The sequence below is a fragment of the Sinocyclocheilus rhinocerous genome, unplaced genomic scaffold, assembly GCF_001515625.1.
Source record: "Sinocyclocheilus rhinocerous isolate Xijiao unplaced genomic scaffold, SAMN03320098_v1.1 scaffold1623, whole genome shotgun sequence".
Lineage (NCBI taxonomy): Eukaryota > Metazoa > Chordata > Actinopteri > Cypriniformes > Cyprinidae > Sinocyclocheilus > Sinocyclocheilus rhinocerous.
The window spans coordinates 461391-480643 of record NW_015657306.1 but is presented as its reverse complement, the minus strand read 5'-3'; the positions used below and the strand labels follow the sequence as shown (position 1 = coordinate 480643).

Sequence of the window (19253 nt, the reverse complement as noted above, 5' to 3'; positions counted from 1 at the left end):
GAAACGAACTGTCCGAAAGAACCGGTTCGCGGAAAAGAACCGGACTTCCCATCACTACTGCAGATTGAAAAAGAACGCGCTGAAAGACGGGGAGGAGCCATTTTCAGATGAAATTTAAAGGGGACTGAGGCGATCCCGAATTCGTGTACAGTTTATGGATAGATTTGATTGGCCATCTGTCATTTTGACTTCGACAGCACTGTTAGACCGCTGATCAGCTCCGATGAGAAAGTCCATTATCTTTGCGGCACCAGTGTTCAGTTAGTGTTATTAGGCAGTTATTTTACAACTTAAAAAAAAATTTTTTTTTTATCCTATAAATGCCGATGTCTGGATCTCATGTTGGGAACGGCAGTGTGTTCAATTTCATGCGGAGCTACGCAGACCGATCGGCGAGAGTTGCAGCTTGCAGTCGGGGGCGGAATTGAAAGCGTACGTGAAGTCGGACTCTTTCTGCTTTCCATAGAGCTGTTGGCACGGTGTTTGCTTACTTTATCACATATTAAGTGAATAAAATGCAGTATTTGTCGAATACAGACGTTTCAGAGACCTTTTCATGAAGCAATAGAAACACTTCATGTAGGCTACTGCAGGCATCTGATAGGAAAGGTCCTATAAACATATTGCAGATGAGCAAACACTCTAAAAAAATACATCTGCAGATGTAAATGCAGACGTCAAATAGACATTTCCGTGATGAAGGCCAGAGGCGTCATGCCCATTCAAAGTGAGGGGCACGTGCGCCCTCGCCCATTCAAAGTGAGGGGGCACGTGCGCCCTCAGTTTTTTGAGCCAAGTGGATTTTGAATGCAGCATCCAAAAGACAAAAAATAGCAAATTAATATTTTCTATATTTAATACAATCACACTGGCGTGATTAGAACACTCAGTGCATCATATCATTTATTTCGAATAAGATGGTTCACATGCTATTAGAAGGGAAGCAAATAAGAAAGTTTGTGGGAACCATAAACTAACATTTCTGAACACTCTGAGAACCAAAAATCGTGATTTGTGTCCAGAGCTAGGCATTAGCCTACTTACAAATTGTAGTCCGTTACTGATTCCAAATTACATGATAAAAAGTGTAGTTAGTAACGTAATCCTTTACATTACACGTAGGTAGGCTAATATAATGAGGCTACTTTTTGATTACTTTAGGTTACTTTTGACCTAAGCCGTTTATTACATTGAATTAAATAGGATAATCGTGTAACATTAATATAAAAATACAAAGAGTAAAAAAATATATTCCATTCGTTGTAATTAACAACATGAAGTGCACTAAACATTACGTCAAGATTTCCCAAACTGAGGTTCGTAAAGGAACTGCAGGGGTTTTGTGAGTTTAATGAAAAGCTAATAATTAATTAAATTATATAAATGTAAAATTTAAATAAATCATTTGAAAATATCATCAATCAAAATAAAACACTTAAAAATATTTCAAATATTTTATTTGCTTACGTGCATGTCATGTGACCAATAACCAACGTCAGAGAATCATGAACATGCAAGTGTGATACTTAATTATTAAAGTATTTATTTAAAAATCTCAGGGGTACTTCGATGAAATATATTAGGTGAAAGAAGTTCAGATGACAAAAAAAAAAAAAAGAGTTTGTAAATGCCTGTATTATATGTAAATAACAAATAACGTGAATTTGTGCATTTGAATGTGTTTTAAAGACAAAAGCCTTGCAAACAATAGTAATATATGGTTAACACATGCTGTGGTCACATGCTGTGTAGCCACCTGACTTGTGACTGGTCTTTGGGTGAATGTCCACAAAACGGGAAGACTTTCTGAATGTATATAAGTGGTAGGCTATTTTACAAAGGAAAATTTAAAAGATGAAAAAGAGGAATATGGAGAATATATAAAATATGAGTTATTTATTGCTATTGTGTGATATCATGTAATCAATAAAAAAGTAACTGTAGTCTGATTACGAGTATTTTAAAATGTAATGTAATCTAATTACAAGTACTTAATTTTTGGAATCTGATTACGTAATCCAGATTTCATGTAATCCATTACTACCCAGCTCTGTTTGTGTCCATTGAGGTTTACCAACCCTCCTTTGTTACTACATTCACATATGTGAGCTGAATTTATTTATTTCATGTAAGTTATATAAATATATATTTTCTGAAATAATTGTTAGCATTCTTTCTTGCAGTCATGGTAGCTAAATTATTATCATTATTAATATTATTTTGTAAGAATATTTATAATAATACTTGACCGATAATTTATGAATTAATTTATACACATAGGCTACATATCATTCAAATTGATCAATTATAATCTAATTTACAGAATTGTTAAAGTTGTCACAATTTGTAATTATTTATTTAGATTTGATTCATTGTTAATGTAGAATTGGTTACAATTCCTTGCTTCTGAAACCCCTAGAGGTTCATAGAGAAATTGCATGAGTTTAGCGGGTTTGTGATAGAAATACTGTCACATAAACATGTGTTTTAGATACATATGTATTTGTATATGTAAAAATATTTAAGAAAATGTGTTTAATATCAAAATTCTATTAAAGTATAGCTTTACTCTGATATCCAACACAAATAAAGTCGTTACATATATTATTCATTATATGTATTAAAAGATCAGACAATTACGTGAAATATCACTTCATAAAATAAATAGGATAATCTCACAGAATTCACCCTAATTTAGATCAATGGAGTGATATCTATAATTGAAGTTTTGCTGACGATATAAAACTGAGCTTGAGTAGTAACGTTCTCCTACGGTAGGGGGCGATAAAGCTCTCTTTGTGTGTGAGCGCCGCGGTGCGTGAGAAATACGAGAAGGAGGCGCTTCACTCCAGTTAAACCACAACAAAGATGGAGGCGCGACATGACAGCTAGTTTTGCATTTTTCATAGCGACGCGCTCAAACTCGCGCTGAAGTGAAGATGGACGCGCCGCATCTACCGGAGCAGAGCGCGGAGAAACGCGTCCGTATCGTCGGATCCGAGCTGGTGGAGAATTACACGGTTAGTTTGATATGGTTCGTTTGGGTCGGTTGTTCAGCGCATATTCACGTTTATGATAGCAATTTTTGAATAAATACATGAAAGGGATTTATATTGTTAGATTTGGTGGTTAAAAGTATATTTAGTTGGTTAATAGATTAGTTGTGTTACCTTTAAGATAAAGCAGACGTTTTAATAAAGCACGTTTCTTGCATAAGAGCGGATGTTTGTTAATAATAAATAAAAATATGGGGATAATATATCAATGTTTAAATAATCACGTGTTTAATTGTTACTAATTAATAATAATAATAATAATAATAATAATAGCGGTTAGTGTCAGGCCTTTTTAATTATTTGCATGATCATTTGCATAATACACAGTTATATTGTTATGTGGATTGTATGATAAAGTGGAGAGGTGTTTGTTGGTTTGCAGAGATTAAAACACCCATTAATGAGAAATATTAGCGAATAATGTCATATTAATTATGAAAAACAAATGTAAAGATATGTATATATTTTTTTAAATATATATATATTTTCAGGTTTACATCATAGAGGTGAATGTTGGAGATCACAGGTGGACTGTCAAGCATCGATACAGCGACTTTCACGATTTGCACGAAAAAGTGAGTTATGTCATCAACAACAGATCAGACCTCAGATATTGACATTGTGTTCATAGTTCACAGTGAGTGACTGATAAAACTGATTAAATGTTGTTGACTTCAGCTCACTGTGGAGAAGAAGATCGATAAGCATCTGTTGCCGCCCAAGAAGATCATCGGCAAAAATTCCAAAAGCCTCGTGGAGAAGCGACAAAAGGAGCTGGAGGTTTATCTCCAAACGCTCCTGAGCAGATTCCCTGCTTCGACCCCCAAAGTCCTGTCTAACTTCTTACTCTTTCACTTATATGTAAGTTTTTATGTGCTTTGTGTTTGATAGGAAGCAGAAGATTGTAAACAGAAGATTCCTTTTTATCTGTCACATGCTGGTTAAATGTTAACCGGAGTTTGTGTGTAATCCATCCAAAGCAACTGCATGCAACTCTTGCTCTGTTGCCTTCATCCTGTGAAGATGAATCGTGTTGCACTGCATTCTCTCATCTCAGCCGTATAAAAGGTTCTAGGAACAGCAAGGCCTGTTATCTGGCCGTAAGTGATGTTCTCGTGCTCACAGTAGTGGTATTGATATTGATCTCTGTAAGGCTTTTGTCTGGAATAGGCGTATGACCGGACTGAGTTGTTTTGGAGCGCAGACGAGCTTTATGTTTGTGCATTTGTCCTTGATTGGCATTTTTGGCATTGGCATTTGTGCACATCAGCATGCATTAGAACTCATTTTCTCAGAATGTGTAGAAAGAAAAACAGTTCTAAACAAGGTATCATGAGGAAATCAGAGTTATTTCTGCATTTCTGGCGAGATCTTTCAGGAAATGAGTTGAAGAAGCACACGCAAATCATTAAAGGAGTAGTTCAACAAAATATGAAGATTTGCAGAAAATGTCAAGATGTAGATGAGTTTGTCCTTCCTCGGAACAGATTTGGGGAAATGTAGCATTTCATCACTTGCTCACCACCAATGGATGCTCTGCAGTGAATGGGTGCCATCAGAATGAGAGTCCAAACAGTTGATATAAACATCATAATAATCCACAAGTAATCCACACCACTCCAGTCCATCAGTTCATGTCTTGTGAAGTGAAAAAGTGCTCTATCCATAATATCGCGTTCTCCTGTGAAAAAGTTGCTTCGTCTGAAGCAGGAGAGAAATATGCACAGATTTGTAAGCCAAAACAGTTCTAAATAAATGTCGTGTGGATTATTGTGATGTTTTTATCAGCTGTTTGGACTCTCATAATGGCGGCACCCATTCACTGCAGAGGATCCATTAGTGAACAAGTGATTTAATGCTACATTTCTCCAAATCTGTTCTGATGCAGAAATAAACTAATCTACATCTTGGATGGCCTGAGGGTGAGTATATTTTCAGTAAATTTTAATTTTGGTGTGAACTGTTCCTTTAAACAGGATGTCATGAGGAAATCAGAAGTTATTTCTGCTTTCCCCTGGTACAGTCTTTCAGGAAATGATTTGACGAAGCACATGCAGGTCATTAAACTCATTCCAGTGACATTGCTGTTTCGGCTGGTGCAGTTTTTGCAGTTTAGTCTATGAACAAGGCCACTCATTGTAATTTGTGAACGTCTAAAACGACCAAATGTAATGTTTGAATAAGGTTTGTTGTGAGAGAATCCATCTTTGACTTGAACTTCATTATTTTCAGGAAATCAATGGAATTGCTGCGGCCCTGGCTGAAGAGCTCTTTCATAAGGGTGTGTTGTTATTCATTTCTGGAGTTATATGCTTGAAATGTACAGCATTCAATGTACTGGCCGATAAACAATGTAATGGGCTATATTATAAACCCATCCTATTATAATAAAGCTCCAAATGAGACTTTTGCATGCTTAAAGTGAAATCAGACATCAAATATTTTAATGTAGTATAGAAAAGATGGATAACTGCAATCTGGTACCTATAAAATTGTTGTTCATATTTGACCAATGATAACAATTAATAAGATGATGATAAAAATAATAGAAATAGATTATAAAAAATAACCCTCATTGCATTTTTCTACAAATCCCCTGGTGAAATTTTGCATATATATATATATATATATATATATATTTTTTTTTTTTTACCTGCTAATTTTGCATAATACATAATATGAGCAGTTTTACATTAAACTAGTTCAAACATTTGGCGTCAGTAAGATTTTTGAAAGAAGTATCTTGTGTCAACCAAGGCTGTATTTATTTGAACAAAAATACAGTAAAAACAGTAATTGTGAAACGTTACAATTTCAAATAACTGTTTTTTGTTGAAATATACTTTAAAATGTAATTTATTCCTGTGATGCAAAGCTGAGTTTTCAGCATCATTCCTCCAGTCTTCAGTGTCACATGATCCTTCAGAAATCATTCTAATATGCTGATTTACTGCTCAAGAAACATTTTTTTATCATCAAAGTTGAAAACTTCAACTTAATTATTCAACAAGCTTAATATTTTTAATATGCATCAATGCATTTATTAACAAGATTCTTTAATGAATAAGAAGTTCAAAAGAACTGTTTATTCAAAATAGAAATCTTTATATTCTAAATGTTTACTTTCACTTTTGATCAATTTAATACATCCCCGCTGAATTAAAGTATTTATTTTTGTAAAAAATCTCGCTGATTTGTACGGCCTCTATTAAGATCTCTAAAATGTCGTAGTTGTGTCTTTTCTTCTAGGTGAGCAGTTGTTGGCTGCAGGCGAGGTGTTTCTCCTCAGGCCGCTCCAGTTGTACGCCGTCTCACAGCAGCTGAAACTCGCCAAACCAACCTGTGCCAACGGAGACGCCAGAGCTGACCTGGGACACATCCTGGACTTCACCTGCCGCCTCAAGTACCTCAAGGTTTGAGTTTGGCACTTTACTAAATGTCATCAAATACTAGTGCCAATATCAGTTTCTATATATAAACTGTATAAATGTATCATATTGGTTCACTGTTGGTATCTCAAAATTTTTATATTCTCTATTGAAAATACAGTATAAGAAATAGTAAAAAAAAAATGCACAAAAGTGTCCGAACTCTCCTGTTTTATCTGCCGTTGACATTAAATCTTCACACTCAGATCCCTGGAATGAAAGCAGTGGTGGGCACGAGTAACATCGAGGAGCAGAGCCTCCCGTTTGACCTGTCCATCTTTAAATCGCTGCTTCAGATCGAGGTGAAGAAACTCACGGTTTGTGTTTTGTGAGGGTCTGTGGTGGATGATGTTTCTAACACTTAACTTTCATTCTCAGATCAGTGATTGTGACGTCGGACAAATCAAAGATCTGCCTTCCCTAAAGCCCACTCTTGCCACGCTCAGCATACACCTCTCAGCCAGCAGCATGAAGGTACGCTAGACCATTTGTTGCTGTTTTTTGAATCTCAAAAATGCAGGAACGTGTGTCAAGAAATGTTTTTAGGGTCTGTTAAAAGGTTAGAAAGTTTTTGCATCTGTAAAAGTAAAAATGATAAACAAAAGTCTTAAAACTAACAATTTTTTTCAGTGGCGCTGAAAGTTGTCCGAATGATAATGTATGCTCCGTCTTCAATAGGAAATCTTAGTTCCTGAAGCGTCCGAATTTGCGCAGTGGGAACCTGAGGGTGTTGATACGGACTGTCCCGTGACGGCGATCATTCCCACGTGGAAGATGCTCACTACTTTGGACATGAGCCGAAACTTCATACGCTGCATTGATGACTCGGTGGTGAGTAGGGCTGTCAAAATGGCTAAAAAACTAAATTCGAATTTTGTACTTAAATTTTATCAATACTCGAATTTAAAATGCATAATTTCAGTTAGGGTGAAGAAAAGCTTTTGGCTTCTCTTCTGAGGCCACAAAAGGGCGCATCGAGCAAAATATTACTAATTTTTGATGTAAACAACATCATCTCCGCATTAACGTTCTCTTTTCCCGCAATATTTTGAATGAACAACACAGCAGCGCCGCATCTAGTGGCTTCAACTGGATAGACTAACAAAAACATTATAATGCAACGACACTTACATCGTCATCGCATCTTGTGCGCCGCTGATAAGGCTGCCTCCTTAACGTACACCTAAAATTGCAACGTTTTTGCATTCGAATGTGGATTTTTATTTTAAATTCGACGAATATTCGAAATTCAAAAAAAAAATTTGACAGCCCTAGTGGTGAGTTATGGTTTCTGTTGTACATTATTTGAAATAAACATCAGTTGTCATTTATCTTTTTATTGAGCTTTAAAGTTGAGATTTTCCTGGTCTTTTTTTGGCACAGAAACTGATTCCTGAAGTCGAATTCCTTGATCTCAGCTATAATGAATTGTCTCTAGTGGAAAACCTCCAGGTGTGTTGTCTCTAGATAATTTCCTAATTTTACTTTTAAAGTGCAAAGTAGGTTTGACGTTTAGAATTCAATGAATTTTCAAGTATTTTATTTATTTCTTATTATTTTGACTGCAGCATTTGTATAACCTGGTTCATCTGGATCTGTCCTTCAACAAACTCACGGTCCTGGAGGGCGTTCACACTAAACTCGGGAATATCAAGACTTTGAATCTGTCTGGGAATCAGTTGGAGACGCTTTCCGGCCTCAGTAAACATTACTCATTGGTTAACTTGGATTTAAGCAGCAACAGATTAGCACAGGTAGTTTATTACAGTGTTTGCTTAGACATTATTTTCTTGACACCATCATTTGCTCAACATAATTCTCTGTCTTCTGTTTTTTTTTGTAGCTGGATGAAATCAAACACATCGGCACTCTTCCCTGTCTGGAGAAACTGTCTCTGGCTGATAACCCCATGTGCATCATCCCAGATTACAGGACGAAAGTTCTGGCCCAGTTCTGTGACCGGGCCTACGAGGTATGTCTGTTTACTCCACCGTTTTGCTGGAGTTTGCAGTAAGGAAAAAAAGAGTGGCAAATTAAACAAATAATTGACATTTATTTATGATAAATTTTTTAGGGCATTTTTCTGAATTTGTTTTCCATTGATATATATAAAATTATAATTCATGTTTGTCATGCAGGTGTGTTTGGATGGTACAACCACCACAGAAAAAGAGCTCGACACGGTGGAGGTGCTGAAAGCCATTCAGAAAGCAAAAGAGGCCAAAGACCGAATGGCGAACAATGAGAAAAAGGTATTTTGAAAATCAACTTTAAAATGATTAAAAAATAAATATTAACAATAATCTTAATAATAATAACAACATTATTATTTATAATTGCTATTAATATTTATTATCACTTATTATTGCTATTAACATTTATTATTATTCGTTTATTTTGCTTTTGTTTAGTAGGAAATCTTTAAAAGATAAAGAAATAATAATTATGTAAAGTCGGTTGACAATGGAAACAAATTAACGTAAAAGCCCTCCTGAATGAAAAGTTATGTAATAGGTCCTAATTCAAACTGTATTATCTGGCAGATTAATGGTTTTCTGAGTAATGTCATTTTGTGATGTATTGATAGTGTTTTGAAGGAGCGTGCTGGCTTTCTTTGAATTAATTGTGACAATCTTTTAGGTGTGAATTGGCCTAAACCTTGATATCCAGACATGAGAAATCAACAAAAAGATGATTCATTGTCTGGCTTTATATGCTCACATTGATGCATTGGTGTGGCAGCAGCATCTATTACATAACACAAATTTTCCAGTGGAGGGAAAGACACCAGTTGTGGTGCCTCCTCTTGGCCAGACTCTGATAGTGACTGGATATCATCTGCACTCCACATGTCTGCAGTTCTGCTTTAAATAAATGTGATTATGCATTAACTTAAAAATTGGATATTGTAATATTATAGTATATCTTAAACATTGCGGTGTGACTCTGAATTATCATAATTACTATGACAGAAAAATACTTAATCAGTACATCAATACAGCCATTCAGTTTTGAGTCTCAGGATTTTTATTTATTTATGTATTGTTGATTTAAATATTGTTTTAAATATTATTAAAATGGTTTTCTTTACATTTAATTTAAGAATTAAGAAAGCATATCAGGCAAAATCATCTATAATAAAATGGCATGTAAAATGGTTGCAAATATGAGCTTTTATGAAATTAGACAGAAAACCGAGTTACGGTAATAACAAGAACACATTATTTGTGGCCTTTGTGTTTCTATGTGTACTGAATCTTTCATACTAAACATTGTGTCCTAACCAGGCATGACGTTTTGAGCATCAAGTAAGTGAAATTTTGCATTAAATCCACAGCCAATCAGTAGATATTTGATGTTTTTATGGAGCAGGATTTGGACCAATGAGATTTCAGTGTGGGTGGAAAAACTCAATTTATGGCTCGTCGTTCTGGTTTGGACATGTTGTAAAACTTTAAATGAACATTAAGGTGTTTACGATTCCTCGCACGCTTTACATTGACCTCTAGGGGTCTTGAATTAGTCACACTGTGTTTTTGGCTAAAGAGGAGCCTGATGTTATCGTTGTCAGGTGAGTGACGTCCCGGGGCAGGCCGCAGGCAGGCCACAGTCCTCTTCGTCCTCTCTCGTCGCGCCGCCCTCCTCTTCCTCCCCCTCTCTGTCTCGTTTCACCTGCTCCAGTCAAGGTAATCATGTATGTATCGCGCTGCTGGGACGAGGGGGGGAAACCCAAATGGAGAATTAAAAGTGAAGTGTGTTATTTCAAACAGGATAAACAGATAGTCTCACCCCAAACTCGTTGTGTCTGCATTTTAAGATGGGAGAGGAGAGAGTTTTAACGTCAAAAATTACACACTTCACCTTTAAAGCGTAAAAATAAATCCCTCTAATGGAATGACATAATTAGCATGCTTGACATGTATTTTTCTTCATTACGTAATGATTGTAAATGAGTAATCAGGCACTATTGAATCATTTTCATTTGATATCTGAAACTATTGAACTGTTATTCTTTATAGAAAGACTTTTGGCAGTTTTCCTTGCACCAGTGATCTCTAAATCTCATTTCGTTTACATTTCTGTTCAGTTACTCCTGCATACTGACTTGCTGCAGCTCTGCCGGTCATAATTGCGTTTCAGAGATTTGGTGCATCCGTTTCTGCACTGCAGATGAAATAAATCATGTTTCATCAGCATTCCTAATTGATTTTTTCATATCTGTGCTTTGAATGAGTATATACTGGGCATCCATTTTTTTATGAAATAAATCATGTTTCATCAGCATTCCTAATTGATTTTTTCATATCTGTGCTTTGAATGAGTATACTGGGCATCCATTTTTTTTAACTAGCTTAAACATTGAATTTTGTGGTGGTTAATTTGCATGTGTTGCTCTAATAGCGATTGGGCCTGATTTATAAAGCATTTGATATCCATATTTGTCTCTTTGAGTTTTAGTTACTAAGCAACAGCCTCGGGTGCTTTGATAGACTTTCCATTTTTGCAAACAGCATCTAAATATTCAGCGTTACGCAGTCCTATAAAATGTGATTTAAACAATGTTTTCTGAAATATTAATGGAATATTATACTCTAGCACAATCTTCTATGCATTCTATGCATTCGGAATCTTCTATGCATTCCATTTAATTTGCTTATAAAACAGAACACGCTCGTTATATGATTTTTATTTTTTTTAAGTTTGTGTAATTAACTTTTATAGTTTATCAGTCCTATAAAATGTGATTTAAACAATGTTTTCTGAAATATTAATGGAATATTATACTCTAGCACAATCTTCTATGCATTCTATGCATTCGGAATCTTCTATGCATTCCATTTAATTTGCTTATAAAACAGAACACGCTCGTTATATGATTTTTTTTTTTTTAAGTTTGTGTAATTAACTTTTATAGTTAATTTTTAGGTATTTGGTATCTGACTCCAAACTATTTTATATTTATTTATTGTAACAACAAAAGCCTTTCTTCAACACTTATCCATATGTGGTTTGAAGTCTAATTAAAGTCAGATTTATTTTTTCAAGCGGTGGACAGCTGCTGTCAGTCGTTGTATGTGGAAGTCTCTTGACATCATCCTGACATTTGCATTGTTACTATATCAACCAGCGTTGACAGACCATATAGTGACTGAACAAACAAATCAGATCATCACCATCCATTTTCATCATCACTACATCTAATAGTACTGTGTGAACAGAACTTCAATGACTAAAGAATGACTTTATCTCTCTTTCAGAAATAACTACTTGTAAAGAAAAAGCTTTTATTACCAAAGAGATATTAACTCCTGTGGATTCTACACGTACCCAGAGATGCTATGATGTTTACAGCTCAACCTGTGATGTCATTCCGCAGGTTGGTTTGTATTATAGCACAATTAATTAAAGGGGTCATATGATGCGATTTCATTTTTTCCTTTCTCAATGTGTTTTTTTTACTTTAAACCGCATAAACACATTTCATTACACCAAATACACAAAATAATGTTCTTTTTAGCAGCATCATATGACCCCTTTAATTAGTACTGTAGTTTCAGCAAAAACAAAAACACACCACTGGTTCTTTTTTGCAGGTGGAAACTCAAATTGATTCGAGTTTGTCTTCGGAGGTCACCTTTGAGAGCAGGTTAGTTCTTATAATCTTGTGTTTTGTTTCTGTTATGCCGAAACATATTGTATCCCATAAATGTATGCCTTGTCCGACAGTTTCTGAACTCTTGGGACTTTGAGGAAAGTGAGGGCAGTGTTAAAGGCGGATACTTGATCCATTTCCTTAATCTAGACTCATCTACCTCTGACAAGAATGTCGCAAACAACCCACAGTTTCCAAAGAACTCAGTACCTTCAGATGTTTTATCCCAAATCAGCCTGTTTGAAAGCGATCAGGACCAAACCTCCAATCCAATGATCCTTTTCCTGACCTCTCGGTACCTCTGTATTCTCAAGGTAGATTTTGTTGCTCTGGCGTCCCGGGACCCTACGGAAGCAAGTATGATGCAGAGCTGCTCCAAAGTAACCCGTATCCCACTCTCATTCACGCTTCTCGACCCAAAGCAGTGCTGTTTGTGTAGGGCTGTCTCAAACTCTCGCCTTTTCTACGATGAGCATGTTATAGAACTGATGGTGGGTCATGAGTGCCTGACTGTTGTTTTTGCCCTTCCACAAGACAAGTTCATGTTCCTGAGAGAGTTCACACAGCTTCGGTCCAGTCTGAGGGAAATTAAGACCATAGCCCTCCAGTGCACCAAGAAAGGACACTTGAAAGTGCACAGTTGTCCCGCTCCTGCTACAGCCACGGAAAGAATACCTGCCAGCAGGTATTGGAGTGCATTCATTACTAGTATTTTCAAATATATGTTAGCATAGATGCCATTTTAGCCCCAGTCCTAAGCTTTAGGCTGGAATGTAACTGAAAGGTTTTAGATTCAAACCATGTAAAGGCTTTCACCATTTGTGCATTTTTAACAAGACACTTCAGCAAGGATATTCTGGACTACATGTAGCTAGCATTCACTGGCAATAACATCAATGTCCGTCAGTTGGAGTTGGGAATTGGTGTCATCATATTGTTTAAATTACAAGAAGTTCATCAGACTAGAAGTAATCTCAGCTCAAAAAGACAATTAAGTTTTTTCTATATCCCTTAAACCAAATGAAAAACTTGTTTACTAACCGGTCTTTCAATTCACTCTTCGCTGGGAGTTTGACTGACAGGTGATCTGACCAATCAAAACACCAAATCTGCCATTTTGTCTGATAAACAAACCAGACAGGAGATCAGATTAAAGTTGGTGGACTTGAACTTGGTGTGTATTGACGTCTTTCCGCTTGAAAGGTTGAAACAAGTTACCTTCTGATTAGTGTTGTTTTTGGCGGCCTGTTTAAATTTTTAGTTTTAGTCTAGTCTTTGTGTGAAACTGTCATTTTAGTTTTTATTAGTTTTAGTCACGTTCATACTCTTTTTTTAGTCAACTAAAAGTCTGAGCATTTTAGTCTAGTTTAAAATTAGTTGGCAACACTGCGCACACGCATAGCGCGGGATAACACGCAGAGCGTCACACCATGTGAAAGTGAATCCTGAGCGGTGAACTCATTTTCGGCAGCCGGAATTTCAGTGCATCTCTAATTATTGGCGACATTAGAAATGGATATTATATAATAGCTGCTCTCGACAGGGTTGGGAAACACTGCTCTAAATAATGCTTTTTCGAAGGGTCAATTCATGTCATGACCATTTTAAACCTGGTAACATCCCACACTATTTGCAAGGATGCCAGAAGTGAAAGTAACACATATTTTTTGCAAAGAATTGTGTTGATAACTCCTAACCAGTCCAGAAGTTAATTGGAAAAGAATAGAAATCCCAGCTTAAATATACGAATAAGAATTGATTCTAACCTTATCCCTAACCTTGTTGGACTAGAAAAGAAATCCCAGCTCAGATGGACTAAAAAGCCCTGACTCTTACCATATCCCTAATCCTAACTTTACAGATGACGTTATAAACCATTTTTACTGGATACCAAATTCAGCAGAGGAGGTAAAATGCATCTGCTAAATGACTACTCATTTTTTCTAAGGCAGCATTTGTTAAAGGGATACTCCACCCCAAAATGAAAATTTTGTCAATCACTTCAACCCCCATGTCGTTCCAAACCCGTAAAAGCTTTGTTCGTCTTCGGAACACAATTAAGATATTTTGGATGAAAACCGGGAGGCTTCTGACTGTCCCATTGACTGCAAAGTAAATGACACTGTCAAGGTCCAGAAAAGTATGAAAGACATCGCAGATACAAAAGGGCGTACGCTGCTTGCGTTCAGCGCATATTCTCCAAAATGGCGCTACGGTGATGCGGAGAGACACAGAGGAGACGAATTGTTGAATAAAGTCGTTATTTTTGTTTTCTTCGCGTACAAAAAGTATTCTCGTCGTTTCTTAACGTTACGGTTGAACCACTGATGGCAGATGGACTATTCTGACGATGTCTTTCATACTTTTCTGGACCTTGACAGTGTAATTTACTTGGCAGTCAATGGGACAGTCACAAGCCTCCTGGTTTTCATCCAAAATATCTTAATTGTGTTCCAAAGACGAACAAGGCTTTTACGGGTTTGGAACGACATGGGGGTAAGTGATTAATGACAAAATGTTCCTTTTGGGGTGGAGTAACCCTTTAATTAGCAAAACCTTAATGTTTGTTCTTGTCTGTTTTGACAGTAGATATACTGCACTGCTTTTTTTTTCCACAGCGTCCCTCAGGAAGTGCCAAGGCCCCATCTGACCCTGTCTCTGCTGTATCCAGCCAAATCCCTCATTCAGCAGCTGATGGAGGACAACCAATGTCCCTCGCATCTCTCGCTCTCCTCCTCATTACTCCTCATCTCGTCTCTCAAGGGAGACCAGCTCGTTCACTTCTTCCAAAACAATGTTGCAGAGGCAAGTCATTTGCGCATTTTGCATATTCATGTCCTATGAGGAAATTTCCCTGGATTGTTGTGCTGTAAAACTTTCCCTAAGCAAGTTTTCTAAGCAATTGCTTGGGTTTTTCCTGTGGTTCTGTTGTCACACTGTATATTCATCGATTTGTCCTTCCGGTCAACCCCTTGTGCATTTGTTTATTTACATTGACTGTATTACATTTGGCCAGCTGCCTTGTTTTCACAAGATGACTATCTGAACCTCTTTCCACTCATTCCTATGCAATCAGTGTCTTGTTTTTTACAGGATATCCTAGACTGAATTTAAACTGTAAACAAACACACCTAACATTTGAAGTGTGTAACATTAGTGACCCTCACTAGAATCATTAAAATTCCCTACACTTATGTAGAGTATTTATGTGGCTGTTTTCTTGGACACATCCTATATTCTTAAAAATAAAAAGATAAATGGCATGGATCAAGGTATCATATAGCACAAAATGCAGATAAGAAACAAACCCATGGCCCTACATTTAAGCAATTGAAATCCTAGTCTAAGCAAACACTGCTAAAACTGCAGTATTATGCAATGAAGAGAAAGAAAACTTGTGTGTTTATCTCACCGTTGGCATGCAGATGGAGAATGAGGAGCTGAAACACATCCTGTGGACGTCAGTGCTCTTCTACAGATCTCCTGATGTGGAGACCACTGCCTGTGTCCTGCTGTCCACCAAAGCCATTTACTTCATCCTGGACGACACGGCGTCCTCACTTACCAACCAATCAAGTGAGCAAAACCTTACTTTACATTTGCGATGACAATTCTATTATAATCTAATCTTCAGACATATTAGGTTCTGTTGTTCATTTGATATACTGTTTGAGTATATTCTGTTCTTCTGATGTGTTCAGGTCTATTCAGTCTTGTTTATTTACATACACTATTATATTCTGTTCTAGTCATCAGTCTAGAACATTAAAATTGATTCATTAAATTGATTCATCTTGCAGTGATGTGGACCTGGCACCGGTCTGAGCACAAGGACAGAGATTTCCTCATTTCCTTTTGTTTCACCCTCAAACTGAAGGACCTGCAGAGCATCAATGTGGGCTTGTTTGATCAGTACTTTAGAGTCATGGGTGAGTTTGTTTTGACCACGATCACTACTGGTCAAATTTTCCATCCGAAATGAGTCCGAGGTTCTTGATTGGATGACGTATTAATCAGAGTTAATCAAAAGGAGTACCAATACATATAAGCGCATGCTTTTAGGGATGCACCGAAATGAAAATTCTTGGCCAAAGGAGCCGAAACCGAACAAAATGAAACACTGGGCCGAATACCGAACACAGTTTTTCGAGTTTTTTTCCCCATTTTTTTTTTACAGTGTAGCAGACACTATACCAACAAAGCACAATTTAACTTAAAATGAATAAGTTAGTAAAACAATATTTTTTGGCCATCAGAACCCCTTCTTGAATCAGGCATGTATTTTTTACTGTACAATTAAAAGCAGCCTTGCTGAGAAGAGACTTCTTTTAAAACATTAGAAAATATTACAGATCCTAACACTATTTGTGAATGTTATAATAAATGTATTAACAGAGCTGTTGTAATGATTATTATTATTGTCTTACTTTTTTATTTTTTTATTTAATGTTGATGGAGTTCTTGCTTTTTCTCAACTTTTATTTTGGCGGAAACGTGCAGGAAGACCTAAATGTTTCTTTTTGTTGACAACAGCAGATTTATAAACGAGTCTCATTACGAATACGTCGCACGTATCGCATTGTCACATGCCTTGTAAAAATTCATAAAAATGTGACCTAGCAACTGAGTAACAACACTGTTTCAGCGCAGATTTCCCTTGCGCTTTGGACTTTGAACCCTGGTTAACAAGCAGATCCGCCGCAAGCATGTGCAGCGCTGTCAGAATACATGCAATGCGTGCGCGTATTAGAAAACATTACGTTCTGCAGTTTATTTACTAATTGTTTAAGGCCATTTCGCGATTTCAGTCATCATACAGTAACCAGAAACCATCATCCCTTCCTCTTCTTATCAAAGACATGCGCTGCAGTCCTAAACAGTCTCTCGCTGTCGGTGCTTGTAATGATTTTTGCGTCTTTCTCGGACAGTTTTAAATGCTTCCACACTGCTGACATGTTTGCTGCCTCTTACTCTGCGCTGGTTGCTATTTGATAGCGTCACGTCATTGTTCGGTACAATTTATTCGGTCTTTTCGCTTATTCTATTCGCTTATAATTTCGGTTGCCGAACATTCGGTGCATCCCTACATGCTTTATGAATTCAGCTCTGCTAAGGAACTAAGTAGCATTTGATATTGCTGCTTATTTCTGGAGAAAATGCGAGAAGCTTGCATTTTCGGTATTTATCCACACCAGACCATTTTATGCATGTTTGGTTTTACAACCCAAAATGTAAGTGTCTACAAATTGGCACCAAAAAGTTTAGCAAGCAACAGTTTCCAGTTTTAACGCTTTCTACTCTGAATTGGTTCCCTAGTTTCGCCAGTAAATAGCATTGATGCCACAATGAAGCTGAGACTAAAAACAATAAGTTTAATAGTTTAATCTCTCTCTTCACAGGGCCCTCGGCTGATCACATCATTTCCTGTTTGACCCGTGACAGTTACAGCACACACCGGTTCCTGCAGCAGCTGATGATGGTTTTGTCCTTGCTGGAGAAAGTTCCCTCTCCTGAACCTTCTGAGCTGGATTTCTACTCGCAGTTTGGAAACAAAAGCACAGGTTTGACTACTATTGTGAATATTCAATATTTTGCTCATCCATACCTAAACCCTTCGACTGGATGTTTAGCAAACACTTTTTGATGTTAGAATATTTGTATGTCCTCATAAATCAGGTAAAATGGTGAATTACGAACTGGTCCATTCCAGCAAGGTGAAGTTTATATATCCAAGCGAGGAAGAGATTGGAGACCTCACCTTCATCGTGGCGGAGAGGAAGACCCCTCAAGTGCCGTCTCACTCCTTTAACATCCTTTTGTACGTACTGGTATTCCAGGTCCACATCGTTCCAGGCCAAACCGCCCAGAACCAGACCGTCCTACAACCCAAGACTCTTATACTCACCAGCACGGATGTCTTCCTCCTGGATGAAGACCACATCAGCTACCCGCTACCCGAATTTGCAAAAGAGCCACCACAAAGAGACAAGTACTGCCTCACGGACGCCCGGCGGATACGCGACTTGGACCGCGTGCTAATGGGCTACCAGACTTACCCACAAGCCCTCACGCTGGTGTTCGACGACGTTCCCGGACCGGATCTTTTGTGCCACCTTACCATGGACCATTTTGCAGATGGTGACGGGAAGGGCGACAGGACGCAGGGGTTCGGAGGAGCCGAGGGGGAAGTGCAATGGTGTATTTTCGTACCAGGAGCTGATAGCAGAGAGAGGCTAATATCGCTCTTGGCTCGCCAGTGGGAGACATTGTGTAGCCGAGAGTTGCCGGTTGAGCTAACAGGCTAAAATACAAAAAAACAATGGAAAATTTGCAGTATTCACCTACACAGTATGACGGAACATTTGTTTTCATGAACTTTTTTCAGTTTTGACACAATGCATCCTGGGAAGCTATGTTGTAGAGTCCACACGAGTATAATATATATTTTTTGTCTCAGGCTTCAAACTTTGCTTTTTTTTTGCTGCTTTTCAGACATATTTATCTGCTGCTTTGTACAATCAGCCATGCATCATGAAATGTGAAACATCTGTTTTGTGCAGTTCAGTGTTATTTTAAGTAAATTTGTTGTTCTGTGGCAAAATGATTTTCAGATGGCTTTCAATGAACGGAAAAAGATATATAGCCTTTTTTTATTTTTTTTAATGTAAATGCAGTTTTAACGGGTTAATTCAATTTTAGAAAGTATTCCCGAGATAAATCTGTGGATTTATTTGTACATATTTGTACAGATATTCAAACAGAAGACCACCAAGCAGAGTGCTTTTAACTTCATGAGATTATTCATCATGGGAATTCAGCCTGATTATGCACTTTGAATTTTTTTAATAAATGTGAGTAAATGTTAATTCTTTTTTATCATGTTTTTTTTTCTTCATTTAATGTCCAAATATTTTGTTTCATCCATGAATTGGAAGAAAATGTTAAAAAAAGAAAGTTGCGCAGAAAAAAAAAAGTAAAACAGAACGGAAAGTCCAGTCTAACAAAATAAAATCTGGAAAGAGGTATGTATTCAGGCTGTGAATACAAAAACCTCAGTTTTTGTTGTCATGTGTTTGTAAAAATTTCATATTAATATTTGTTTGCGGGTGTCCTGTC

At 37.0% G+C, this 19253-nt stretch overlaps 1 protein-coding gene across 1 annotated transcript; it reads left to right on the top strand.

The window, feature by feature from the left end:
- Positions 1-2824: 2824 nt before the first annotated feature.
- On the top strand, positions 2825-18997 carry LOC107720988 (nischarin). Its single transcript, XM_016528828.1, has 21 exons — positions 2825-3020; positions 3548-3631; positions 3735-3917; positions 5289-5337; positions 6306-6469; positions 6691-6786; positions 6863-6958; positions 7163-7315; positions 7868-7936; positions 8053-8238; positions 8328-8456; positions 8623-8736; positions 10056-10170; positions 11743-11861; positions 12079-12135; positions 12212-12822; positions 14756-14942; positions 15563-15713; positions 15938-16066; positions 17537-17698; positions 17814-18997. Exons 1-21 carry the CDS (start codon positions 2940-2942, stop codon positions 18440-18442), a joined length of 3564 nt encoding a protein of 1187 aa, XP_016384314.1. The 5' UTR covers positions 2825-2939; the 3' UTR covers positions 18443-18997.
- The last annotated feature ends 256 nt before the right edge of the window (positions 18998-19253 follow it).